Source organism: Bos taurus, chromosome 1 (assembly GCF_002263795.3).
Source record: "Bos taurus isolate L1 Dominette 01449 registration number 42190680 breed Hereford chromosome 1, ARS-UCD2.0, whole genome shotgun sequence".
NCBI lineage: Eukaryota > Metazoa > Chordata > Mammalia > Artiodactyla > Bovidae > Bos > Bos taurus.
Window position 1 is genome coordinate 83,141,852 of NC_037328.1, and position 27,256 is coordinate 83,169,107.

The window sequence follows — 27,256 nt, forward strand, 5'->3', positions numbered from 1 at the left end:
CTCTATGATCCGTGACGGATCTATATATCCGTGTATATATGTATAAACATATATACAATAAAATATTACTCAGCCATTGAAAAGAATGAAATAGTGCCATTTGCAGCAACATGGATGGACCTAGAGATTATCATACTGAGTGAATTAAGTCATAGGGAGAAGGAGAAATATCATATGACATCCCTTATATGTGGAATCTACAATGAAATGATACAAATGAACTTATAAAACAGAAACAGACTCACAGACCTCCAGAACGAGCTTATGGTTGCTGGAGGGGGAAGAGGGAGTTAGGGACTTTGAGATAGACATGTACACACTGCTAAAATGAATAGCAAACAGGGACCTACTGTATAGCACATAGAACTCTGCTCAGTGGTTAATGTGGCAGCCTGGATGGGAGGGGGATTTGGGGAAGAATGGATACATGTGTATGTATGGCTGAGTCCCTTCTCTACTCACCTGAAACTATCACAACATTGTTTGTTAATCAGCTATATACCCCAATACAAAAGTTTTTTAAAAAGAATGTGTATGCATAACTGAATCATTTTGCTCTACTGTAAAAATTAATGCACGACTATGAATTAACTACACTTCAATAAAATTTTTAAAAAAGTAATTTTGGGTTACTTTTAGAATAAATAGGCATAGATGTGTCCAGGTTTTTGGCCCACCCTCTTCTGCCATAGTCAGAGTTTGAATTACATGCATTTTTATTAATATGATTAATTGGTATTTATAAACTTTGTATTTCTACCCATGAGACCCTCTGCTTGTGGAAGTCTGGATAGGAGCTCTTTAGTTGGGCAGCCAGGGTGAGAGCCCCAGTTCTGCACTCCTTATTGCTAACAAGAGAGAGAGTGGGGAAGCATGTGTGCATTCTGGCTTTTTCTGCCTGACAGAACTATTTAATGGGGAGGGGTGTTGATTGTTAACTTTTTGTCATAGAAAATAGGCAATAGAATTTGCAGTTAGTAGTGAAATAATTGACTCTCAGTCTGTATTGGGAAATGAAAGATAAAACATTTTGATGATAAAAATATAAATTTTAAAACATACAACACAATGAGTGAATCCTAATATAAACTGTGGATTTCAGTTAGTGATAACATATCGGTCTTGGGCCATCACTTGTGGCAAATGTAGTGCACTCATGCAAGATGTTAATTATGGAGGAGAAGAGGGTAGGTGAGGAGGTCTATGGGAACTCAGTACTTTCTGCTCAGTTTTTCTGAAAGTGCTCAAATAATAATCATAAATGAAGTCTATTAGTGTAGAAGTTTTAAGTATCCGGTTGAATGTTCCTTAGTGAGTTCGTATCACACAAGTGAGTGTTTAACCTCCTGACCCTTGGGGTTTCCTGGGTGAGATGACTCAGGTTTGCAGTTTGAGCTGTTGTGTCAGTAGATTTGGTCCTCTCTGATTCTCTCATGTTCATTAACTGTGCTTTGCCTTTTCTCCCTCTCTGTTGAAACAGTTGGATTGCCAGGATGCCTTGGAAACAGCAGCCCGAGCTGAAGGCCTTTCCCTGGACCCCTCCATGCATTCTCAGCTCAGAATCCTGGATGAGGAACATCCCAAGGGAAAGTACCATCATAGCTTAAGTGTTCTGAAGCCCATCCGGACCACTTCCAAGTAAGAGCTTCTGCTACTTAATGGCTTGTCTGTGAAGCACCAGAAAAATTGGGGCTAAGATTATTTGGGGAAACTTGAGTTTAGTCATCAGTATCAGTTCAGTTGCTCAGTCATGTCCAACCTTTTGCGACCCCATGGACTGCAGCATGCCAGGCTTCCCTGTCTATCACCAACTCCCGGAGCTTACTTAAACTCATGTCCATCAAGTCAGTGATGACATCTAACCATCTCATCATCTGTTGCCCCTTCTCCTCCTGCCTTCAATCTTTCCCAGCATCAGGATCTTTTCCAATGAGTCAGTTCTTCACATCAGGTGGCCAAAGTATTGGAGCTTCAGCTCCAGCATCAGTCCTTCTAATGAATATTGAGGATTGATTTCCTTTAGGACTGAATGGTTTGATCTCCTTGCAGTCCAAGGGACTCTCAAGAGTCTTCAACACCATAGTTCAAAAGCATCAGTTCTTTGGTGCTCAGCTCTCATATCCATACATGACTACTGAAAAAACCATAGCTTTGACTAGATGGACCTTTGTTGGCAAAGTAATGTCTCTGCTTTTTAATATGCTGTCTAGGTTGGTCAGGGAACTCCACTCAACATTCTGTAATGACCTACGTGGGAAAATTAGCTTTAAAAGAATATATGTATAACTGATTCACTTTGCTGTATACCTGAAACTAACACAACATTGCAAATCAACTATACTCCAATAAAATTAAAAAAAAAATACCAATTCATCATATGAAGTATTTGTGCATTCCCTCTTTTTCTTTTCCTTGACAAGTCATTACAGAGAATTACATGTTTAATTAGGATTTTCATAAAATCAGGGTTTTTGCAGCTCATGATTTTTTATTGCTTATATGTTTTCTAATTCATTAAGTTTTACTTTTATTTTCCTCCTTCTTTCAGTTCATTCTTCTTTTCCTCGTAGCTTCTTTATATATTAGACTCTCTTTTTCTTGAGTTCAAGCATTAGAGTATATTAATTTTGACACAAATAGTGATTTAGCAGCATGTTTAGATGTATGCTCTTTTCATTATAATTTAGGGCTTTTTTTCAAATTTCCAGTGTGATTTTTTTTGTGTTTCATGAGACATTTTTTAAAATTATTTTAAATTTCTAGTGTTCAGGGGAATTTTTAGCAGTCTCTTAGTGATTATTTTCAAACTTATTTGCACTGTGGTCTAATGTTACTAATTGAGTTTCTCAGTAATTTGTTTTCTGCTTGCTCTATCAATTACTAGAAAGAGTATTTAAAGTTTATTATCCCTATTAGTTATCTATTTTTATGTAGTAAAATTGGAGTGTATCTATCACTCCCTATCTCCCAATCTATCCCTCTCCCCCCACTTCAGTTCAGTTCAGTTCAGTCACTCAGATATGCAGATGACACCACCCTTATGGCAGAAAGTGAAGAGGAACTCAAAAGCCTCTTGATGAAAGTGAAAGTGGAGAGTGAAAAAGTTGGCTTAAAGCTTAACATCCAGAAAACGAAGATCATGACATCCAGTCCCATCACCTCGTGGGAAATAGATGGGGAAACAGTGTTAGACTTTATTTTTCTGGGCTCCAAAATCACTGCAGATGGTGACTGCAGCCATGGAATTAAAAGACGCTTACTCCTTGGAAGGAAAGTTATGACCAACCTAGATAGCATATTCAAAAGCAGAGACATTACTTTGCCAACAAAGGTTCGTCTAGTCAAGGCTATGGTTTTTCCTGTGGTCATGTATGGATGTGAGAGTTGGACTGTGAAGAAGGCTGAGCGCCGAAGAACTGATGCTTTTGAACTGTGGTGTTGGAGAAGACTCTTGAGAGTCCCTTGGACTGCAAGGAGATCCAACCAGTCCATTCTGAAGGAGATCAGCCCTGGGATTTCTTTGGAAGGAATGATGCTGAAGCTGAAACTCCAGTACTTTGGCCACCTCATGCGAAGAGTTGACTCATTGGAAAAGACTGATGCTGGGAGGGATTGGGGGCAGGAGGAGAAGGGGATGGCAGAGGATGAGATGGCTGGATGGCATCACCGACTTGATGGACGTGAGTCTGGGTGAACTCCGGGAGCTGGTGATGGATAGGGAGGCCTGGTGTGCTGCGATTCATGGGGTTGCAAAGAGTCGGACACGACTGAGCGACGGAACTGAACTGAACTAGGTTGGTCATAGCTTTTCTTCCAAGGACTAGCGCATCTTTTAATTTCATGGCTTCAGTCACCAACTGCAGTGATTTTGGAGCCCCCAAAATAAAGTCTCTCACTGTTTCCATTGTTAAGAGTGCTGTATACTAACTAAACAGCGTATTTTAAGTGTTGGCTGGCCTTTCCATGTGCGTTGACAATTTTGTGCTTTGGGTTTTCTCTCCTCAGACACCAGCACCCAGTGGACAATGCTGGGCTCTTCTCCTGTATGACTTTTTCTTGGCTTTCTCCTCTGGCTCGCAAAGCCCACAAGAAGGGGGAGCTCTTAATGGAGGATGTGTGGTCTTTGTCCAAGTATGAGTCTTCCGAGGTGAACTGCAGAAGGTAGGCGTCTCTGGTCCACCCTCATTTCCCACAGACTGGATATGTAGGGCCTGAGCTAGGAGTGTGGGTCTGGCAGTGCCACATTCAGAACTCTGAGTCCTTTTAGGATTTGAGCCGTGCTATAGAGGGAGGGTAGCCTGGGGGTGACTTTCTCTTTGCTCTTCTGCTTTATCTCCTATTTTACCTTGAATCCTGTTTTAACTACGGGCTTTCTCTCTCTCTCTCAGCCCCGCTTCTCTTCCTGAGTCTGCAGGGAGATTATGTTGCTGCCTTGTGACAGAGTACATTTTTGTGGTAGCCGATTGTCATGATTAAAATCTAGTTTACAACTTTACACTTTACCAGAGGATCCTTCAGCAAGGGTTGGGGACCCTTGAGAAAGACAGATTCTATTCAGGGATAATTTTTGTGGGTGGAAGGAAAGACTTTGGTTCTCATCATTTTCTGAATCCTGAGAGGCTGCCTATACAGGGTAAATATGTGGTTACCAGGAAGGGTCTTTTTTCCCCACAAGGTGAAGACTCTGTACATAACTTTAAAGGAGAGACTGGTGCGAGTGGTGGCAGCAGGGAGGCTGGGGTGTGCGTATTCCCTGGAAAGATGTGTAACGGAGGATATGTGCCCTTGTTAAGACTAGAGAGACTGTGGCAAGAAGAGCTGAATGAAGTTGGGCCCGACGCTGCTTCCCTCCGGAGGGTTGTGTGGACCTTCTGCCGCACCAGGCTCATCCTCTCCATCGTGTGCCTGATGATCACGCAGCTGGCGGGCTTCAGTGGACCAGTAAGTCCTAACCATCCTTTCTGACAGTCTCCAGGGGCCCAGCCATGGCCAGCTCTAACATTCTTATTCTGTTTCAGGGGTTGTGCTCACCTTTGGGCTAGTTAGCAACCTTAGAGATGCCTCCAGGTCTGTTGCCAGGGAACAACTGATATTGGGTGAATAGTGGTTTGTGAAAACTGGAAGGATGAGGGGGCCGTGTTACCAGAGAAGAAGCGGAACTGGCTTACTTCCCTGGGGTGGGGGTGAAGCTGAGTGATTCCGTTTCTGTACAGGACCATGCTGCTGTGGTGTGTGTTGACATGAAACAATAGTCCTGGTTCGGGAGGTGTGTCTTGCTGTGCTGTGAGTGGCGTTGTATGGCATAGGCTGTTGAGTTGGTGCTGGTGACACAGCGAAGGTCTGGAGGCAGAGTTGTCACGTGTTTGCCAGTTCTGTGGCAAAGGAGCCCTCAAGAAGCTGGAGGACTGTTGAGATTTTTAGAGTCTAACCTGAAGTCCATTTTCAGTTTTGGTTTATAGTGTAAGCTGTGTGGCAGGTGTCGGGATGGCAGCCCTGGTTTTCCTAGTGTTGCTGAAGCAGAGTAGGGGAGAAGAGTGACCACCACACTGTTCTCTGGACACCTGTTTCTTACACCCACTGTGCTGCCCTTACACTTGAGATTTTGATTAAATCTATTTTCTACATATTTGCCTTGAGGCATCGGAGCAGTAGTACTCCTTATTCTGTGCATTTTCCATGTGTGGGTAAGCTGGAGGTTCATGGTTTTGGTAAGTATGGGCCTAAGATGCATGGTAATTAGGTAAAACTAATTTGCAGTTTTTCTGTTATGTTCTTTTTTTGTTGTTGTTTGTTCATTTGTTTTTTGTTTTTAATGTTTGATGTCTTTAAAAAGTTTTGATCTCTTTTCTGAAGCAGAGAACACTCCTTTTCTGGTATTGGGTTTCTTATTAATTGACCAACTAACACACTTTGGTATAAGTTTTTAAGTAAGAGGGACCATGTACCTGAATATTATGTCACTGACCAAAATGGCAAACGTTTTCATAGGACCAGCTTCCCCCAAGAAGAGCTTCTGTCATTGTTTCACTACAGGGCTGGTGGCTGCTCTGATCTTTTGAAGAATTCTTTCAGCTGGGTAGCACGGTATACAGGCTTCCTTGATTCTGTTTGGTCAATGCTAGAATTTCATTGGCTCTCCCACCTCCCCCCCAAAATTCCATATTGTTGGGATTTTAATTTTTCTCTTGGGAAGAACAGTTACTTATGCTTGTTCAGCTTGGGGGCCTTACAGTCACTCCCTTGAGCACCTGCATATTCTTTCAGCTCTCTTTTAAGGCACCGTGCACTGGACTACTAATCTCTAGTAAAGTGTCCTCAACGCCAGGGAAAGCGGAGAGCCTTCCTTCAATAGGAAAACAGCAGCACGCTTTTCCTTTTCTTCACTCTCTTTACGAAGAACACCTTAAGGCCTGTGTTATTTCAGGAGACTTTTTCCCTGGAACGATCAAGAAAGCAGTGGTTTCATCCAGTATCTTATTGACAAAAAAAGATTTCAGATTGTAAGCAATGAAAATTTCTGTTTTTCAGAGCTCCAGTTCTAACGAATTTCTTTTTAATTGAAAACTGAAGAATTGAGTTTGAGATTACTATTAGCAGTGAGCATACCTTCCATCTGTGGATTTAAATCCTCTGGAAGAATATCCATTTTCGATTTTTGCACATTTTCTAATATGTCAGGGCTTTCAAACTGTCTTCATCTGTTCTTACAGAAATCTACGTAAGAACTGAGTCCCCAGATACCATATATATATATTTTTTTTTTTTTTTTAAATCTCCCCTCCGGCCTCACTGAACCTTGGTAGCCATATGCAGAGCTAATGAAACACAATCAAGTGAATGTGTGTTGTTTCATTTTTTTAACTGCTGGCTGGCCAGGGCTGGACATTAATGATCAAGATGGGTTTCAGTCACACCAGTGGACCAGCACTCTGCACATGGCGTCTAAGGGTCACCATAGTGTTAATGGAGAACCAAAATCTATAAGGATATGATCCTGATCTCTGATGAGTGGCCAAATTGCTAAACTTGCAGAGATGATTTGTGGCCTTCTTGGATTAAAACAGTTTTAGAAGACCAGGCCTGACTTATGATTTATGTGTAAAGAATTAGCATCCGCCCTGTAGATTTGCAAGAGACGGCTTCCTCCTGCAGTGCAATCTCTTGGTGAATGCTAACTCTGCTCACGGGCCTTTGCGGGAAAGGACAGTGAAAAGCCTCTAGAGAGGTAAGTTTCCCGCCCTTCCAACCTCTCTCCAGCTGCAGCTTGCTTGGTGCTGTCAGGATCTGGATTTGGGGGGAGTGTCTCTGTAGTGGAACCAGTGACAGAAGCTGTTCTTTAGAATTTTCAGGATGGCTGTATTCTGCGGTCAGAATGAGAGAGTCAAGCTGGGCAGAATCTCTCGCCAAGAGTTCAGGTAAGGTAATGTTTATTCACTGGGAATGGACAGCCAGACAGCTATGCTGACAATCTCGAGTTTTCTCCCAGTTTGTTTAAATTTAAATGATAAATCTGTAACCTTTTAAGATGAAATTTTGGTTGGTTTTTTCATGAGAACCTTTTTATTTCCTTTGTTCCATACAAAATGGTTTGAAATGTAATTGTTTTTTAAAAACGCTGTGTGTGTTGAAAAGTCTTTAATCTGCTGTTTCCTCTCTTCCCTCCCCTTTGAAAGTTTTATATAGTGTAAGCATTCATTTTGTCTTTTACCTTCCCCCTTCTCCTCCCCTCTGGGAGGTCCTAATGCTATTGCCTGGTGCTGAAAGTGGCACAATAAAGGTATGGGAAGGAAGGAACCCCAAACTACAACCTGCTGTCCTTTCACGCCTTCCTTTGGAGACGGCTCCGTCAGTGCCGAGGTGTGTGAGAAAATGCTTTACCGCACCGCCATCTTACTGAGTCGCTTCACGTGAGGAAAATGGGGTTCTGACCCTGCCACTCAGTGACTCAGTTCCACATTTCGGATTGCGTACTGGAAAAGAAGCCAACCTTCTTGCTAGTAATCCAGCAACCCAGCTGTGTGCAGTGGTGACCCAAGCAGTGGATATAAAACCTAAAAATCCAAGGGAGGGGAGCGATGGGATACACAGTTCTTGGCATCTGAAATCTCCTATTTACTTGATCAGATTGTTTACTGAGACTTGACGGAAATCTGATTGGTGGGGATCTCTTAGGATCTAGTCAACATCTGGTATTAATTTCCTCTTAGAAAAAAAAAGAAATAACGACTCACCCAGAGAGAGTCTGGAATTCAGCATTAGCTGCTTCAGGACAATTGCATCTGGCCTCCATTTTGGTCTGTCAGTCAAGCTGGTTTCCAGCTTCAGTACCCTTTGCTATAAAGATTGGGGTAGATTGTGGATGGGTTTCTCCTTAATTTTGTTTTCTCCCTTTAGGGAGGGGGATTGGTTTGACTTTCTTTTTGCTGTGGTTTGTTTTGTTTCATTTTTGGCAAGATCGACTTTAGCTGTAAGGACTCGAAAAGACTCTGAAGGATGCCACCCGTTTTTCCTTGAGGCCTAGATTTTTGTATTCCGTCCTGAGCAAAGGTCACTCCTCACGGCCTAGTGACCCAATAGCACCAGTGATTTTAAGCAAGAGTCACCCCTTTGGGGAGTTTTCAGTTTTGTTTTGTTTTTTAACTCTCTTTCCTTAGCAGCGAGGTCTTTATTCCTGGAGAATCTCCTCTATTGCAGACTCACTGCAACTTCAGGAGCCCTAACCGATTAAGTGCTGTCAGCTTGATGTGCTCCTCCGGACTTTGGAAACAGATCTCGGTTCAATGCTGTATTTCCACTGTGTGTAGTTAAAAAACAACAGTCATGGCCAGCCGACCTGTTGGCTGGCTAGCCCTGTATAACTCAACTCTGTATGTTCCCATGTATGTTACCGCAATGCTCCTCCTGTTGTACAGTGTCTGTGAGATGCTCTTTGAAGATGGTACTTTTTTTTTTTTCATTTTCAATAAAAGTACATGACCTCCCACTTCCTGGTATTTAATCCTGTTGCTGAATGTGCCTTGTGTGAGTGTGTGCTCCGGCGTTGCAGGACCTCAGAGCTGGAGGTGGCACTCGGTGGTTCTGGGGGCTGCTGCCTTCCCTCCCTGCAGGTGGTGTTAGACATGTGCTACCTGAGGTAACATGTTTTTGTTTTTGGGAGGGATTGGGGCGTGGGGGAGGGCCCGTGGGAGGGGCTCTGGATTGTGGATAGTCTGCTTTGTTTGCTCTCTTCTGTACTATTAAACTGCTGATGTTTATTTTCAGGAATGTTTTGCAAATGCACTTCTCACTCTTCCCCAGTCCAACTGTAGGTACACTGTTCCTTTTTATCAAATAAGCACGTTTGAAACGATCCAAAAAAAAGAAAGGTCTTAACTTCATGTAAAGAAATGTATCATTGTGTGGAGATACTGGAATAAGGTCAAATATATACTTTTTAATGATCAGTGTGTTGAGAATGAATTTCAGCTCATGGACAGGTTTATGTTACATTAGAAAGAGTATCAGTTTCGATGGTATCCAAAGGAAGAAAAGTTTCAAATTAGACCTGCCTCCTGCAAAATGCCCTGCATAAATTGCCGAGGGTGGGCCATCAGCAGTAATTGGTCCTCCAAGAAGGTCTTTCTCTGCTTAGGCACTTGTCACTGTACAGTGGAGATGCCTTCTCTTTCTAACTTAACATAAAACTGCGGTGTAGTGTGTGGGTGCGGTGGAGATGCTGACAGCAGTGTGTGTTTCTCCCTGTAGGCCTTCGTGGTGAAACACCTCCTGGAGTACACCCAGGACACAGAGTCTAACCTCCAGTACAGCTTGCTGCTAGTCCTGGGCCTCCTCCTGACAGAAATTGTGCGTTCTTGGTCACTCGCACTGACATGGGCGTTGAATTACCGAACTGGGGTACGCTTGCGGGGAGCCATCCTAACCATGGCGTTTAAGAAGATCCTTAAGCTGAAGAACATTAAGGAAAAGTCTGTGGGTGAGGTGAGTGAGGGGTGATGGCTTCAGGGCAGAGAGAGAGCTCCCAGCCTGGGCTTTTTCCTTCCCTTGAGTCCCTGCTCTGACCTTTACCTTCCTGCTGAGCCAGCATCTGTGTCCTTGCAGTGTCCACTCACCACTGTTTGTGTCTCGTAGCTCATCAACCTGTGCTCAAACGACGGGCAGAGGATGTTTGAGGCAGCTGCTGTTGGCAGCTTGCTGGCTGGAGGACCTGTTATTGCCATATTGGGCATGGTTTATAATGTAATTATTCTGGGACCAACAGGCTTCCTGGGATCAGCTGTTTTTATCCTCTTTTATCCTGCAATGGTGAGTAAGCCTTTTTACTGTATTTTGGCAACTTCTCCGCAGAAGAATTACTTCTGTTGGGCTTTATATAGTTGACACCACTGAGGTATCACATCTTTGATTGGAAAGTTCTTTAAGCAGGTACCTGGTTTGGAAATGTCTGGAAAGAGCTAAACAGTGTACAGTCCACACAGGCAAAATTTTGACTTCAGAGGAAGTCGGATGTCATTAGAATAAAGGCAGTAGCTCCTACATGAGATTTAAAAAGAGAGTGTGAGTGAGGAGAAGGTCACCAGGTGAACTCTGCCCCCAGGTAATACAGGAACGGTTGAGTCACTCCATTTCAAGCAGATGCTAACTGATATAGCTCTCCTGTTTCCCTTTGGTAGCCTCGATATCCGTGATTGCTCTGAGGGCAAATACTTGCCTTACTGCTACTGCTAAGTCACTTCAGTCGTGTCCGACTCTGTGCGACCCCATAGACGGCAGCCCACCAGGCTCCCCCGTCCCTGGGATTTGCCAGGCAAGAACACTGGAGTGGGTTGCCATTTCCTTCTCCAGTGCATGAAAGTGAAAAGTGAAAGTGAAGTCGCTCAGTCGTGTCCGACCCTCAGCGACCCCATGGACTACAGCCTTCCAGGCTCCTCCGTCCATGGGATTTGCCAGGCAAGAGTACTGGAGTGGGGTGCCATTGCCTTCTCTGATACTTGCCTTAACTTCCTTCCAAAGGAATGAGTCAAGTACTATTATCATTTAAGCCCACTTTTATTAAAACACAGTACAGGGGCTCCCCTGGTGATCCAGTGGCTAAGACTCTGTGCTCCCAGTGCAGGGGGCCCAGGTTTGATTCCTGGTTAGGGAACTTGATCCCACATGCCACAACTAAGGATTCCACATGCCACAGATAAGACTCAGTGCAGCCAAATAAGTAAATAAATAATTTTTTTAAAAAAGGCAGTACAACTACAGGATGCTCACTTTTATAATAATCTTAAGTGGATTTACTTCCCAGAAAGAGTAGACAGTTCTTAATTATGAATAAGCTCTGATTTGGCATGACATTGCTTTTCCTTTCAGATGTTTGTATCACGGATCACTGCGTATTTCAGGAGAAAATGTGTGACCATTACAGATGACCGTGTCCAGAAGATGAATGAAGTCCTCACCTATATTAAATTTATTAAAATGTATGCCTGGGTCAAAGCGTTCTCTCAGAGTGTACAAAGTGAGTTTAAAACCTTGGTATATGTATATTGGCTTCTTTGCTTTCTGAGCACATTAGCTACTGTGAATCCTAATGTCGTAGGATCAGAATATCATATGTTGTTGTAATATCCTATAGCATTACGTAGATAGGGATCTTAGAGACTGTCACTCATGACCTTGCCTTGTAAATGAGGAAACTGAGACCTGACTTTTCCCAAGATAACTCAGCTGGTTATGAGTAATTGATTCAGTTTCAAAGCCCCCTATCTATACTGTCACCCTGCCTGTGATTTTCTGGTCTGGACATGAGGCCGTCACAGAAAACAATAACAAGTGGCTGCTGAGAGCTCCACTTCTACCCCCTGCCCCCCACGCTGTGGGTATGTGTGCAATACAAGTAGGCAGGTGTAAGAACCTGGGGGTGGTGCTGGGAGAGGAGCTGGGCCGGGGTTTAGGACGCTGGACTCTGGGCCTCACTCTTCCGCTCGCTCAGTAGTTACTAAGTTTGGTTTCTTTTCAAATAATTGATTTGTGTTGAGTCACAAGGTTTTCAGTGCCTGGCCCTACTCTGATCCATAAATTCAGTGCAGACATAAGCATGTTGTATGTAAATGCCACAAAGTTTGGAGGAATAATTAACACCTTAGCTGGGCATTCCTAAAGATCTTAACAAAAGTTGAAATCTTGGGCCTTAAAAAGTGAAATTTAAGAAAAAATATATTTAAAGGCACTTTAGAGTTCAAATGAGAAGACATAGTTACAGTTAAACTTAATTTAAATATAATAGAAATGCCTGTTCATCAACCATAATCTCATAGTAAGCTAACCTGAATATGTTCCAATTAAAAAGTTGGTGCAATTTTGAGTTGAACAGAAGAAATACAGTGTTCAGATTAAGGAAGCTGTTTTATTTTCACTGCTTGATTTGTTGAGTAAACCTTCAGGGACATTCCATTAACTTTAATTATGAGTGGTCATCAGAAGGAAGTGACCACTCAGAAGTTCCAGCAATGGATCGGGCCCCTTCTTTAACTAGTGAGTTTGTTGCCAATAGAATGTAGCAGTTGGATGCTAACAGGATGTCTGCCAAGCCTGTTGTGGCAGGGTCACCACTGATGGTCCCTTCTGGCTCTCAAATTCTGATTTTCTCAGTTTTCTAATCTTCTTTCTGAGATTCCACTCATCCTTCAGCTCCTGACTTTGGTATCTTTACCCGTGTGTATTAGCTTGAAAAGAGCATTCTTGCTCATTATAGACTTGGGTAAGTTATGTGATAAATGTTAAAGCAATGAAATGAAATTTTTAAAAGTATGGCTTGAGAGCTGGCTCTTAATATATTTCTCAGTGTTTGGGACAGTGGTAATGCCTTTAAGGTCAGTGTGTAGCCTCTCAAAAGCATTGCTTTGTGTTTGAAAATGTTTTGAAAATACTTCACTGCTTTATTGTCATACTTCCTACTCTGTGGTCTTTTAAACTCCATGGTTACTCTGTTAATAAGGTTGTTAGTTTTGTAGATATTTAAGAAAAGTCATTCTGCCTACAAAAATTGTATTTTATCTCATTCATCTTCTTTCAGTCATCCTTACTGCTTTGTTGTGTGAAAGCCTCTTTCCTAGCTCCAACATACAGTAAGCACCCTAGTAAATCTTAGTTCCTTTTTAATTCTCCATTATTGTTGTATAGTCTTTCCTATAAGTACTTAAGCTAGAAATGAACAACAACCAGGTAAGCAAACATAACTGCCAATAGCAGACATGATTAATGTGTTCATTCCTTCTGAACATAAGAAATTTGCAAAAAGAATCAGACCAAGGCAGAAGGTGATGTTAGATTCATTCCTATGACTTGATCCATTTCAAACCTCAGGCTTGCATACCAGCTTTCATGATTAAATTATAATTGACGGTCATATTGACCTAGTTTTTGCATCATAGGGTCGTTTTAAAACCCATGGTGGCCAAAGACCTACCAAATCGTGTTTGGTGACAGATAAGCAGTATCCTTGCCTGGAGAATCCCAGGGACGGGGGAGCCTGGTGGGCTGCCGTCTATGGGGTTGCACAGAGTCAGACATGACTGAAGTGACTTAGCAGCAGCAGCAAGCAGTATCACATAGTTTCTTTCGACTTGCTTTTTAGAAACTGTCTTGCTTTTTTTCCTTAGAAATCCGAGAGGATGAACGTCGGATGTTGGAAAAAGCTGGGTACTTTCAGAGCATCACTGTTGGCGTGGCTCCTATTGTGATGGTGATCGCCAGCGTGGTGACCTTCTCTGTTCACATGACCCTTGGCTTTGATCTAACAGCAGCACAGGTCAGTGAGCTTGGAGACATTTTAGAAACACCACATGTAGAGATGCTCTGGTCCTCTTATTACTAGATTTGGATTTTTCACCCATGCAGTTAATCCAAGTGGAAGAATGAAGATTTAGCCCCAGTGCATAGATAATGTACGGCTTGTTTTTAGTCAACTCAGCTTTGGGTTTAATTCTGAAATACAGATCATCAATTGATTTAAATTCACTGAGAATTTTAATTGGAGGTCTCAATTTCTCCTCTTTTCCTATTTTCAGGCTTTCACAGTGGTAACTGTCTTCAATTCCATGACTTTTGCTTTGAAAGTTACACCGTTTTCAGTAAAATCCCTCTCAGAAGCATCTGTGGCTGTTGACAGATTTAAGGTAAGTGGCTCCCTTTGCCCCTCCATGTCAGGAGCTGTCCATGGCAAAACTAACTGCTGCCTTTATTCCAGTGGGCCACATGGGCTGGCTACACTTGACATTTTTCACCTTTAGCCTTTTGGCAAGTTGGTAAGAATCAAGTTAGTGAAAGACTCAGAGGGCCTTTCCATAGAAATATGACTTTTTACCTTTTATAGACAGCCTATGTAGTTCTCGGCTCCCAAAATTTCATTGTTCCCCTTCAGAGCTAGTCTCTTTTGTCTGGACTTAACACAGGTATTTGTTATAATTTACTGGGCCTTTAAGTGATTCAAACCTAGGCAATTAGAATGATCAGGAGACTGTCAGCTTTTTCTCACCTTAATCTACATCTACCTTTACCAAAATGCTGGTGGTCATAAACTCTTTTTGATTCTTTTTTCTGTCCTGTATGTTGGTCATTCATGGTACAGGAAATGCAGTGACATGGGAATAGTATAAAGCTAGACCATACTGAGAAGTGAAGTAAGGATTTTTTTTTTCCCTTGCAAGGGATTAGTTGATCATGCCTTGACTATGTTCTTTGTGCTTTCAGAATAACACAAATACATGATACAAGAAGTAGATATATTTGGGAGGGTGGAGGGAGGTAGATATTTGGAAGTGGTTAATACTTAAAAAAATGAAAACAAAAAGAAACAGCACCTGTGTGGCTGGAGTCCCAGCTGTTGGCAAAGTGGCTGTTGACAAAGCCACTGCTGAGAGTAGCCCCTGCTAATCCTTCTTGGCTGCTGAGAGCAATACAAAAGTAAGGTTCTCAGCCTTGTTGGTCAAGAAAGGTAGTCCTCAAGAATGTGCCCCCCAGGCCCAACCCTCCATCACCCCAGCCTGGTTTCTAGAAGGCCAAATTCCAGAGCCGCGTGAAAAGAAATGGTTTAATCGTAATCAGAGCTTTATTTTGCAGAACCCACAATGTCTAGCTTTGACGAAGGCAGATTTTTTTTTAATTGAAAAAATCTTAATTGGATTTATTCAGTGATTCATGAATTGGGCAGCATGCAATCTAGTAAAGAGAAAAGCTCTGAGGAGCTATACAGAATGAAAGGATTTACAGGCAGAAGGGACTGGGAACAAGGATGTTTTCCTAGGCAGAAAACTGCATTGGTTATTGCAAGGTTACTTTCCTTTAGGGGAAAATAGGGGTCTCTCTGGAGAAGGCAATGGCAACCCACTCCAGTACTCTTGCCTGGAAACTCTCATGGATGGAGGAAACTGGTAGGCTGCAGTCCATGGGGTCACAAAGAGTCAGACACGACTGAGCGACTTCACTTTCACTTTTCACTTTCATGCATTGGAGAAGGAAATGGCAACCCACTCCAGCATTCTTGCCTGGAGAACCCCAAGGATGGAGGAGACTGCCGTCTATGAGGTCACACAGAGTCGGACACGACTGAAGCGACTTAGCAGAAGCAGCAGCAGGGGTCTCTCAGGCATGTTTCCTAGCTAGTGCTGATCAGGTGATTCCTGATTGACTGGTTTAATATTCCATTGCTGGGAGAGCTGAAACTGTAGTTAAGTCCTAGTTTGGGGCTTAACATCAGTGACTATTTGAGGCCTGTTGTTTTTAACAACCCATAGGAAGCAGACCAGAATTGATCCTAAATGGATTAATTTCCTCCTAAAACAAAAACACAACATTTTTGATAGGATTCAAAACCAGGACCTAGAGTCTCATAGTGTAATATTCAAAATACCCAGGATACAATCCAAAATTTCTCTACATACAAAGAACCAAGAAAGTCGAAAACAAACTGAGATGACCCAAATGTTGGAATTATCAGAAAAAGACCTTAGAAATGAAAACATAGTCTCAGCAGAGAAATAGAAGAGCTAGAAACTAACCAAATAAAAATTTTTACACTAAGAAAATATATTAATCAAGATTTGAAAATGTATTGAACAGCTTTAACTTAAAAATAGATCAGTTGAAATGATCTGTAATAATCAGAATGTTCACCTCTAAGGCAGATGTTTTGACCATTAATTAGTCCCATTAATTAGACCATTAATTGTTTCTCAGTCTTCTTTAGTGAATGGCTTTGGTGACATTTTGGATGAAGGGATAGGAATTTATAGTGTAGATTTGTTCACTCCTATTGTTTCTTGAGAGCTCTCTTTTCACTTACTAGTGAGAACTTATGTTAGCAGATGGCTTTTCACACTATAGATCCTTCCTCTACCCAGGAAGTTTCAGAGTTAATAATAGAAGCAAAACCACCCACAGCTCTGCTATATACCCCATGAGAATGAGTCGCATTCTGGCTAGTTCCTTTTGTCAGTCTTCTCCTCCTCCCCCACCTCTACTTCTAGGAGCATGATAATTTATAGAAAGGCAGTGAGAAGCCACCTTATAACTTTTCTGTTAAGACAGTCACCACTGTAGTGTTGCCAGGTTTAGCCAATAAAAACATAAGACACCCAGTTAATAACTGCATGAGATGTACTTAGACTAAAAGGTTAGTCATTGTTTATCCTGAATCAGAATTTAGCTAGGTGTCCTGTATTTTATCTGGCAACTCTATGAGTGGTCCCCTCTTCTGCTCAACAGATACACTCCAATTTGATTGTTTCAGTGACTGAGAGTAGTGTTTGGATGGTCATCGTCCTCTGGTGAAGCTGAGGTTCATGGTTTATGTACCTCTAAGATTCTTGCCTGGCAGGTGCAAATCCATGTAGATACGAATTCAGGTGCGTGGGGCCCTTGTATGCCTCAGAGTGTCTGGGCAGAGCGACTGAGGCTGAAATCCTCCTGGGAGGAGTACGAGGCTGTGGGGAGCCTGTGGGAGAGGAAAATGTGGACAAGCTGTGCAAGTCAGAGGCACTAACATAGTTTTTATAGTACATAAGCCCTAGGAGATCCTTTTAGTAACTCTTCAGGTGAGAGAAATGACGGGAATTCTGTCAGTATGTGGTCCAGTCTGTGAAGGTGGGCAGAATATTTGGCATGTTATTCTCAGCCCAGTCTTCTCAGGAAGGCTCTGAACAAATGAAGCCAATGGCTCTTTTCAGAAAACTAAACTTTAAACTACTCTGTTTTGAAAGGATGACCAAGAGCAAAGATTATCCAGATTTAGGAACATGACACTTCTGGGAAGATGGAGGATTGGGAGCGGGTAGGAGATGTGGCAGTTTAGGAGTGGAAAGACCAAGTTTAGGATTTAGGAGAAGGGGCTTGCTCTCAGGCGATGGGATTATGCGGTACACTTAATAGCAGCTGCAAACTTGAAAGGGCTTTTAAAATAGTTAGGGGTTCTTGGTAACAAAGTGACTAAGGAAAGAGTCCTGCCACTAAAAGTTATCTTTTTTCTAAAGACTTTCTAATGTTTAAAAAAACATTGTTTAATCATATTTGGAATCCAACTGGTATAGCATCCTGTAGAAAAGATCACTTAGTTAAGGGACGTGTCAGAAGTGAGTTCAAAGTCATGGGCACATGTTGGTTCTGGGCAGAGGTTTATTATGGTCAGTGTTTCCGGTGTAATTTCCAAGACATTTAGCTTTTCAAGCATTCCTCTTTTCTTCCCCTGACATGCCTCAGTGGGGCTGGGGAATGGGTGGGAGGGAAAAGTCTTGCTTTCTTCTCAGCTGGGTGTCTGAGGGAGATACCCTTCCCTTTCATGCAAGCCCTTTGTTTGAATTCTCACAAGTTCCAAGGTAGGACTTGGAAGACATGAGAACTTGTTGGTGAGAAGATGTGCTCTGCTGTCGATCAAACCTTAGGTACTCCTTTCTAACCGGAGAGAGTTAGGCCTGGTCATCAGCTCAGTTCAGCCTATCCCTGTGCCATGTGCCATGGGGTACCTGAGGAAAGTGCCCAGGCTTGGGGGCCCTGCAGGAGTGGTCTGGATGGCAGAGTGACAAGAGTCAGAGCAGGAGAGCAATGTGCCCTTTGGTTTTCCTGCTTACATTTTACTGCCTACCACTCAGCAGCTCCTGAATGAGAACAGAGGGCTGCAGACCAGTCAGTTAAATATCCCCTGGTCCTCTTGAGAGTGGTGGAAAAGGAAAGAGGAGTTTAGCATTTAACTGGTAACATAGAGTGTGGGCCGATTGAGGAGGCCCCTGTCCCTCCCAAGGTGTCCCCACATTCCCGTGACCTCTCCATGGGCCTGAGGCTGGGCTACACTAATGAGCTACCTTTTGCCCTTCAGCTTCCTTCCACTGTATAGCCTGATGTGTTTTGCTACGTGAGTGTACGCCCTAGGCTTGTCTCCCTGGTCTTGATCCAGTGTCTCATCTTTGCACCTCTCTCACAACTCCTATCAGAGTTTGTTTCTAATGGAAGAGGTTCACATGATAAAGAAAAAACCAGCCAGCCCTCACCTCACGATAGAGATGAAAAATGCCACCTTGGCATGGGACTCCTCCCACTCCAGTATCCAGAACTCACCCAAGCTGACCCCCAAAACGAAAAAAGACAAGAGGGCTGCCAGGGGCAAGAAAGAGAAGGTGAGGCAGCTGCAGCGCACTGAGCATCAGGCGGTGCTGGCAGAGCAGAAGGGTCACCTCCTCCTGGACAGTGACGAGCGGCCCAGCCCTGAGGAGGAAGAGGGCAAGCACATCCACCTGGGGAGCCTCCGCCTGCAGAGGACACTCTACAACATCGACTTAGAGATCGAAGAGGTAACTGTCTCCCGGCTGTCCTCTGGGGAGAGGGGGCTGCTACCGTCGTTTCGGCAAAGTGCTTCATGGCTGGGAGTGATTTTGCATTAAAGAGCCAACCTGGCCAGGTCCACTCTAGAAGGGATTCTTAGGAATTTAACACTAGAAATGAATAACAATAGAAATAAATAATAGAAATGCTCTCATGAGATACTCATTTTGTAAACAAGGAAATGAAGCATTCAAGTGGGTTTTCCACAATCTTGCCCTGAGTAGATTTGATTGTTATATTATGTGTGAGCTATAATAATGATTTCTTATTATAACTCTGTGTGAGCTGCTCATTAGTGCTGGGCTATGCATAGCACAGAACCTGGTGTATAATAGGTATTCCCAGTGGTGCTGTCATCAGCAATTCTACTGTAACTTTATTTCTTACTGAAAGCAAAGGCCATTATGGTATATGATGTTACAGCCCAGGACTAGAGTCTCTCAGAAATCTCCCTATAGGGAGTGACTACCAGGCACTCCAGCTTCAAGGCTTAACCTACCGAACATGACTGGGGCCCAGCAGCGTGCTGAGGGCTGCAGCATCCAGAAAATCCAAGGAGTATATATATCTGCTCACTCCACAGCCATTTGTCTTTAAACTTTTTATTTTGTATTGGGGTACAGCCAATTAACAATGTTGTAAAGTTTCAGGTGAACAGCAGAGGGACTCAGCCATACATATACATATATCCATTCTCCCCCAAGCTCCCCTCCTATCCAGGCTGCCACGTAACATTGAGTAGAGTTCCTTGTGCTATACAGTAGGTCCTTGTTGGTTATCCATTTTAAGTATAGCAGTGTATACATGTCCATCCCAAACTCCCTAACTATCCTTTCCCCCCACCCTTCCCCCGTGGTGATCATAAATTCGTTCTCTAAGTCTCCACAGCCATTTTGAGTGCCATCTGTCTGTCAGGCACTGTTACAGAGCAGCAGAAACCAAAATCCCTGCCATCCTGGATTTTGCCTTCTTCTGAGCAAAGGCAGATAGTAAACAGGTAAAGGGGCTACAAAGAAAAGGGGATGAAGGGCTTGACGGACAGAGAGCAGGTGTCACTGCAGTTTAAATAGACTACTTGAGGGAAGGCCTCAAACTAAGATTCTGCATTCCTCAGGGCACAGCCAAAAAAAAAAAAGTAATAACAGACATGATGCCTTTTTTTTTTTTAAACAAATTGAAGGCTTCTGGCAACCCTGCATCAAGCAAGCCTGTAGACGTTTTTTTCCCAAGAGCATTTGCTTACTTCATATTTCTGTTATGTTTTGGTAATTCTAGAAATACTTCAAACCCTCCATCAGAGAAGATTACGATTCATTAAAGACTCAGATGATGGTTAGCATTTTTTAGCAATATTTTTACATTAAAATAGATACAGTGTTTTTTCTTAGACACAATGTAATTGCACACTATATAGGCTAAAGTATAAAGTATTTATATTAAAATAGATACAGTGTTTTTTCTTAGACACAATGTAATTGCACACTATATAGGCTAAAGTATAAAGTATTTACATTAAAATAGATACAGTGTTTTTTCTTAGACACAATGTAATTGCACACTATATAGGCTAAAGTATAAAGTATTTACATTAAAATAGATACAGTGTTTTTTCTTAGACACAATGTAATTGCACACTATATAGGCTAAAGTATAAAGTAAAGATAACTAATACAAACACTGGGAAACCAGAACGTTTATTGTGATATTTGCTTTACTGAAATAATCTGGAACCAGACCTGCAGTATGTGCAAGGTATGCCTGTATTTGACCAAAGACTTGAAGGAATGAGCCATGAGAATACATGGGGGAAGAAGAGCATTCAGGCAGAGGGAACAGCAGCACAAAAGCCCTGAGTATGTTAATTGTGCTTTCACAGGAGCAGAGTGAGCATGGGAGAGAGGGGAGGGTGCTGAAAGCAGAGAGGATTGGAGTGCCAGAGCCTTCATAATGACTTTTCCTTTACTCTGAATGGATAGAAAAGCCACTAGAGGGATTGGAGGAGAAGAGTGATGTGATCTGACTTAGAGATGCAGAGAATCATTCTAGCTTCTGGATTCAGAAGAGTGTAGGAAAACAAGGAGTGAAGCCAGGAGAACCAAGGAAAAGCATTAGTTTTCTGGACCAAGGTGGTGGTGACAGAGGTGGTAAGGAATGTTCATCTACCTCACTGGAAGTAGTCTTCAGGGGTTCTAATGTGGTGTGAGGCTTGTTGTTGTTGTTGTTCAGTCACCCAGTCGTGTCTGACTTTTGCGACCCCATGGATTGCAGCACGCCAGGCCTTCCTATCCCTCACCATCTCCCGAAGTTTGCTCAAGTTCATGTTCATTGCATTGGCGATGCCATCCAGCCATCTCATTCTCTGACACCCTCTTCTGTCCACAATGTTTCCCAGCATCAGGGACTTTTCCAGTGAGTCATCTGTTTGCATCAGATGACCATAATACTGGAGTTTCAGCTTCAGTCCTTCCAGTGAATATTCAGGGTTGATCTCCCTTAAGATTGACCTGGTTTGATCTCCTTGCTATCCAAGGGACTTTCAGGAGTCTTCTGCAACACCAAAGTTCGAAGGCCTCAGTTCTTTGGCATTCTGCCTTCTTTACAGTTACAAGCAGGAACCAAAACAGACGGGAGAAACATCAACAACCTAAGATATGCAGAGGATACCACTCTAATGGCAGAAAGCGAAGAGGAACTAAAGAACCTCTTGATAAGGGTGAAGGAGGAGAGTGAAAGAGCCTGCTTAAGACTAAATATTTAAAAAAAACTGAGATCATGGGATCTACCCCATTCAGTTCAGTTCAGTTGCTCAGTCGTGTCTGACTCTTTGTGACCCCATGAATCGCACCACGCCAGGCCTCCCTGTCCATCACCAACTCCTGGAGTTCACTCAAACTCACGTCCATTGAGTCGGTGATGCCATCCAGCCATCTCATCCTCTGTCGTCCCCTTCTCCTCCAGCCCCAAATCCCTCCCAGCATCAGAGTCAACTCTTCGCATGAGGTGGCCATAGTACTGGAGTTTCAGCTTTAGCATCATTCCTTCCAAAGAACACCCAGGACTGATCTCCTTTAGAATGGACTGGTTGGATCTCCTTGCAGTCCAAGGGACTCTCAAGAGTCTTCTCCAACACCACAGTTCAAAGGTATCAATTCTTCGGCGCTCAGCTTTCTTTACAGTCCACCTCTCACATCCATACATGACTACTGGAAAAACCATAGCCTTGACTAGACGGACCTTTGTTGGCAAAGTAATGTCTCTGCTTTTGAATATGCTATCTAGGTTGGTCATAACTTTCCTTCCAAGGAGTAAGCATCTTTTAATTTCATGGCTGCAGTCACCATTTGCAGTAATTTTGGAGCCCCCAAAAATAAAGTCTGCCACTGTTTCCACTGTTTCCCCATCTATTTACCATGAAGTGATGGGACCAGATGCCATGATCTTAGTTTTCTGAATGTTGAGCTTTAAGCCAACTTTTTCACTCTCCTCTTTCACTTTCATCAAGAGGCTTTTGAGTTCCTCTTCACTTTCTGCCATAAGGGTGGTGTCATCTGCATATCTGAGGTTATTGATATTTCTCCCAGCAATCTTGATTCCAGCTTGTGCTTCTTCCAGCCCAGCTTTTCTCATGATGTACTCTGCATATAAGTTAAATAAGCAGGGTGACACTATACAGCCTTGACGTACTCCTTTTCCTATTTGGAACCAGTCTGTTGTTCCATGTCCAGTTCTAACTGTTGCTTCCTGACCTGTGTGTGGCAAATAGAAGCGGAAAAGGTGGAAGTAGTGACCAATTTCCTTTTCTTGGGCTCCAAAATCATTGTGGAAGGTGACTGCAGCCATCAAATCAGAAGACAATTGCTTCTTGGCAGGAAAGCAATGACAAACCTAGACAGTGTGTTGAAAAGCTGAGACATCACTCTGTCGACAAAGGTATAGTCAAGGCTATAGTAGTCCCAGTGGTCACATATGGTGGTGAGAGCTGGACCGTACAGAGAGGCATGTTATACAGATCCAGAGCTGTACTAAAGGGAAACAAAAAGCTCGTAGCTGTTGGAAGTTACAGACAAGAGGGAGATGGATGAGACCACGTGAAACAACTAGCATGGCTCATCATTGGAGGGCGTGCGAGTCAGTTTTTGGACTTCAGTTACCTTTTAACAGCAGGCTTCTTATTTAATAACAGTTATCTTGAGGCAACTCTATTACATTGCTAGTCAACTCTATTAGAGGATTATTTCTTGTAATCAGGTAAAGTTTATTCTTTTCCTTTCTATCTGTTGACCCTCCTTCTGCCCTTTACAGTCCATGTTCACATGACAGACCTTTAGCTATTCCCCCCAGCCCCTCTCTTTAGGGAAGAGGAGGGAGGTTAACATTTGCCAGATGTCTTCTGTGTCCCAGGCACATGCTTCACTGCTGACATCTTCTTTAGCCACCATGTAGTCGTCAGAACAGAGTTTTCTTTGTGTTAACCTGACTGACCAGAGCAGAGTCTAAGCCTGTGGCTTGGTCTCTTTGTAACCACTGGTTTGTGATCTCTCAGCCCCCTGGCCATGTCAAAAACTTTGTCAAGAATACTTTTATAAGACCTGTCTGCCTCCAGAATCCATGTTCTTTCCACACGACCACTCTCCATCCCCTTCCTCCATGCCAGGCTTGAGGCGATAGAGTGCTGCTGAACAAGCGTCCCTGTTAAAATCATCTGTCTGTTCTTGAAAACTTAATACTGCCCATGGAGAACTCATCATTTTCCCTGGGGATATTCAGTTAATCACAGGCTTGGTTTTCTACTTTCATGTCAGATTGATGGTAAAAATATGCCCTCAGATTCTTGGGAATGTTTTGTAGAAAAATGGAAACAACAGTGCACATTGTGCGTAGTTTTTATTGAAAATGATTTATAGACCCTGAGGAAAAAATCATATAAAATAAAATGAAAATAAAATGATTTTCAGGAGTCCTGTCCTCTCTTTTAAAACCATCAATAAAAACAAACAAGTTATCAAAAAGCACGGGTTGCCAACAAAGTAGGGAAAGGTTTGGGCCTTTCTAAAAGTGATGTGGGACCCCTTAATGCCTATGGCATATTTAAATTTTCTAAAAGGCTTACACATCTATTACCTCAGTGCATCCCCACAGAAACCCTATGACGTGGGTGGCTGATGAGGGAGAACAAAGGTAAGTGACTTGCTGGGTCCTCAGGATGACAGTTCCCATAGTGATGGACTGTCATTAATGTTTTTTTCCTCAAAGAAATCTAAAGTCCTTGACATGAATGGTCAGTATCCTTTAATGACCTTCCTCTCGCATGTGCTTTGTCCAGGGTAAACTGGTTGGAATCTGTGGCAGTGTGGGAAGTGGAAAAACTTCTCTCATTTCATCCATTTTAGGCCAGGTAAGATTTTGTTATTGTCCTGGGCATTTTCTGCTTCTTCCTCTGGATTCTGCTTATTTAGTACGAGTCTCGGGAAAAATAAGCTTATTTCCTGAAGAGAGTCAGGAAAGGTGGAAACAAAAGGACCCTTGGTCTGTATCATGCTCCTGCCACTCCCCGCCCCACCCCCTCTACTCCTACCCCTTAACAACAGCGTTGTATCTGGGATGGGATTCAGTGGGCGCCTGGTGAATGACCCACTGATACCCAGCTGGAGTCACTTGTTCCTCATGCCTTCTTTTATTCAGCACGTGTTTACTGAGTGCCATAGGTGTGCCAGACAGTGTGCTAGGGAATGTCAGAGGTCAGAGACTGACAAACTGCAGACTGCCAGCAAATGGACCAGCCTCACCAACCTCCCTGTCAGGGAAAGGGCCTTCAGGATTTGATCTAGAAACAAAGACCTACTCCATTTTCAAGCTAACCATTAAAAGAATTATGCCCTCGAGGAGTTCATGGTTTGGTTGGGGTGCTAGGCCTTCTAGACACACTAGCACAGCCCAAGGCAGTGAGGGAATAGTGTTCAGAGGGCCCAGAAGTCAGCATTTCAAGTGGGGATCATCCAACTAAGACAGATTATCTTCTACTATGTTTTAGAACCAAATAATCAGGAGAATAAAGCAAAACCCCATGTGCTTCTAAATTTGGATTAAACGAGCTTGGCTTAGATGATTGAGATGAGGATAAGTGTAAGATTATTCCTGCTGATGGATAAGGTCCTCTGAGTCATTTATCCATGTTGAGGAAATTAAACAAATGGGAGAAGGGATTGGGGATGATTTTCATGTAGCATCTAGTCTATGGGTTATTTTGTCTTGTTCGGCGTCATCGTCACAGTTGGTGGAGCAAAGGTGTTCAGGGTGGTCTGAGGAAAGCTGCATCCAAATCGTCGGGAGGGACAGCTCCCCACCCCCACCCCTTCTGGCTTATGAGACTGTGCAGAGGTTGGGCTCAGCCACTGGGGTTTGCTAAGAGCCAAAAACCTCCTACGTAATTTCTGATCAGCCAAATTTCAGGGCCAGTGATGAGAGACACAGGTGGACTGAAAGGGAGGGTTGGTGGGCAGCAGTTAAATTGAAAACTGAACGGGTCTTTGCTTCTGGATCAGATCCTGACAGAGAGGCAGGGGCTACTTGTCAGCCCTGCTTCTTTAGAGTTTAACTCCTTATTGGTGGTCTGCATGTGGGGTGTTTGTACTGTAGCAGCTGGAAGAGCTGGATTTCCACAGTAGACCCTCCAGGTTTCTGAACACTCTGAATGCATTATCTGTGAGAGTGCTTACCTGTTTGTGGGCAGTTGGCAGTATGTTACAGTCTTGTGTGTGTCTGCTGTGCGTTACTGTGTTTGAGAGGACAAGCTTGTATGTGCAGATTGGTTAATGAAACCGTTTCAAGCTATAGCATTCATAACCCAAGACAAGCATCTATTGTTAGTCCCTTTGAAAGGAACCCTGAAAGAGAGTAAAGTGATAAATTGATTCGTGTCAATCCCTGCAACTGAAAACATAATTCAAAGCTCATGGCTTATTGTGTAATCTCTTCACATTGGAATGGAGGGTCTGTTACCATTATGTAAATACTCTATAATGCTGCTGCTCCTAAGTCACGTCAGTTGTGTCCAACTCTGTGTGACCCCATAGATGGCAGCCCACCAGGCTACCGTCCCTGGGATTCTCCAGGCAAGAATACTGGAGTGGGTTACCATTTCCTTCTCCAGTGCATGAAAGTGAAAAATGCTAGTTGATGTCTAACTGGAATTCCACCCCCACCCCACCCCCGGTCCTCATTTTACAAAAGCAGCTGACCTAGCCAACAGCCTGGATTAATTCTGTAGATGAGTTGGCCTGCCCTCATCTTGAGGCAGGGACTAGCTCTAAATCCTTGCAGCATCCTCCCCAGGGGAATTCTGCAAAAGGGCCTTCTGCTTGGGTTCCTTTAATTAGAACAGTTTGCAGTTAGGAAGAAAGGATGATAAAGTAGCTTATGAGTTGCTGAATGAAATATTCGTTCATTCAAGTCATGGATTATGCTGGGCTCCCATCACATATAAGCAAGGAGAACTTTGATTTTCTTGACTGCTGTGGAACAAATGTGAGAGCTGGATTTGGATTCCAAAAGCATCCAAGGAAACCAACTAGACTGTCAACTCCCTTGTGGAATGTGGGGGGTTCTGTTGACTCAGGGTGATGGCTTTGCATTGTGATGCCATTGGATGGTGTCTGTTTCCCTAGATGACACTTCTAGAGGGCAGCATTGCAGTCAATGGAACCTTCGCTTATGTGGCCCAGCAGGCCTGGATCCTCAATGCCACTCTGAGAGACAACATCCTCTTTGGGAAGGAATTTGATGAAGAAAGGCAAGGAATGTTTGGTTTCTGTCATGCTTTCCTCTTGGCCGTGGGAGACGCAAGGCAGCCCAAGTCACCAGGCTCTACCCCAACCGTGCCCCTGACTCTGGGTATTTTTGTGTCCCTCAGATACAACTCTGTGCTGAACTGCTGCTGCCTGAGGCCTGACCTGGCCATCCTTCCCCACAGTGATCTGACAGAGGTACCGGCCTTCTGCCCCTGCTGAGCCAGGCTATTTAGCAGAGAGGATTATGGCAGTTGGGGGGCAGAGCTGTACCGGAACTGCCTCCTAGGCATGCACCTTAAATTGTGGGAGAAGAACTTTCACGGGAGTTTTGCTTTCATTGGGACTTTATGTTAGGGACACGTTTGTTCCTAAGGGCAGGGATAGCAACATTGCCTATTTTAAGCACGTAAATTTCATGTGTTGTGGATTTTAAACAAAATCCCATTGTTGGTGAACAGTTCATGTTTTCTGCACTGTTCATATTTAAAACCATTATTCAATCGTATGCCTGTTGAGATTCCTTGAACTTTATTCTTCCAACCTCTTTTTACTCATGTAACTCTCTAGAGAGCTGACTCCCTCTAGAAAGAAAGAGGCCTTAACATAAAGCT

The 27,256-nt window shown here is 43.2% G+C and overlaps 1 protein-coding gene across 8 annotated transcripts in view; it reads left to right on the top strand.

Moving 5' to 3' along the window:
- The window catches only part of ABCC5 (ATP binding cassette subfamily C member 5), an 82,366-nt gene that overhangs the window by 18,984 nt on the left and 36,126 nt on the right, over positions 1–27,256 (top strand). For 3 of the 8 annotated variants that reach the window (XM_005201586.5, XM_005201585.5, XM_005201587.5), the window contains exons 3-14: positions 1,481–1,638; positions 4,006–4,161; positions 4,794–4,941; positions 9,745–9,978; positions 10,129–10,302; positions 11,359–11,506; positions 13,650–13,798; positions 14,058–14,165; positions 18,471–18,827; positions 24,182–24,253; positions 26,523–26,647; positions 26,768–26,840. In XM_005201586.5, the coding sequence (XP_005201643.1) occupies positions 1,481–1,638; positions 4,006–4,161; positions 4,794–4,941; positions 9,745–9,978; positions 10,129–10,302; positions 11,359–11,506; positions 13,650–13,798; positions 14,058–14,165; positions 18,471–18,827; positions 24,182–24,253; positions 26,523–26,647; positions 26,768–26,840 (1,902 nt within the window). Of the gene's footprint in view, positions 1–1,480; positions 1,639–4,005; positions 4,162–4,793; positions 4,942–7,152; positions 9,979–10,128; positions 10,303–11,358; positions 11,507–13,649; positions 13,799–14,057; positions 14,166–18,470; positions 18,828–24,181; positions 24,254–26,522; positions 26,648–26,767; positions 26,841–27,256 lie in introns of those variants that run through there. The other 5 variants (XM_010801294.4, XM_059879188.1, XM_059879163.1 and 2 more) reach the window with 5 other exon arrangements.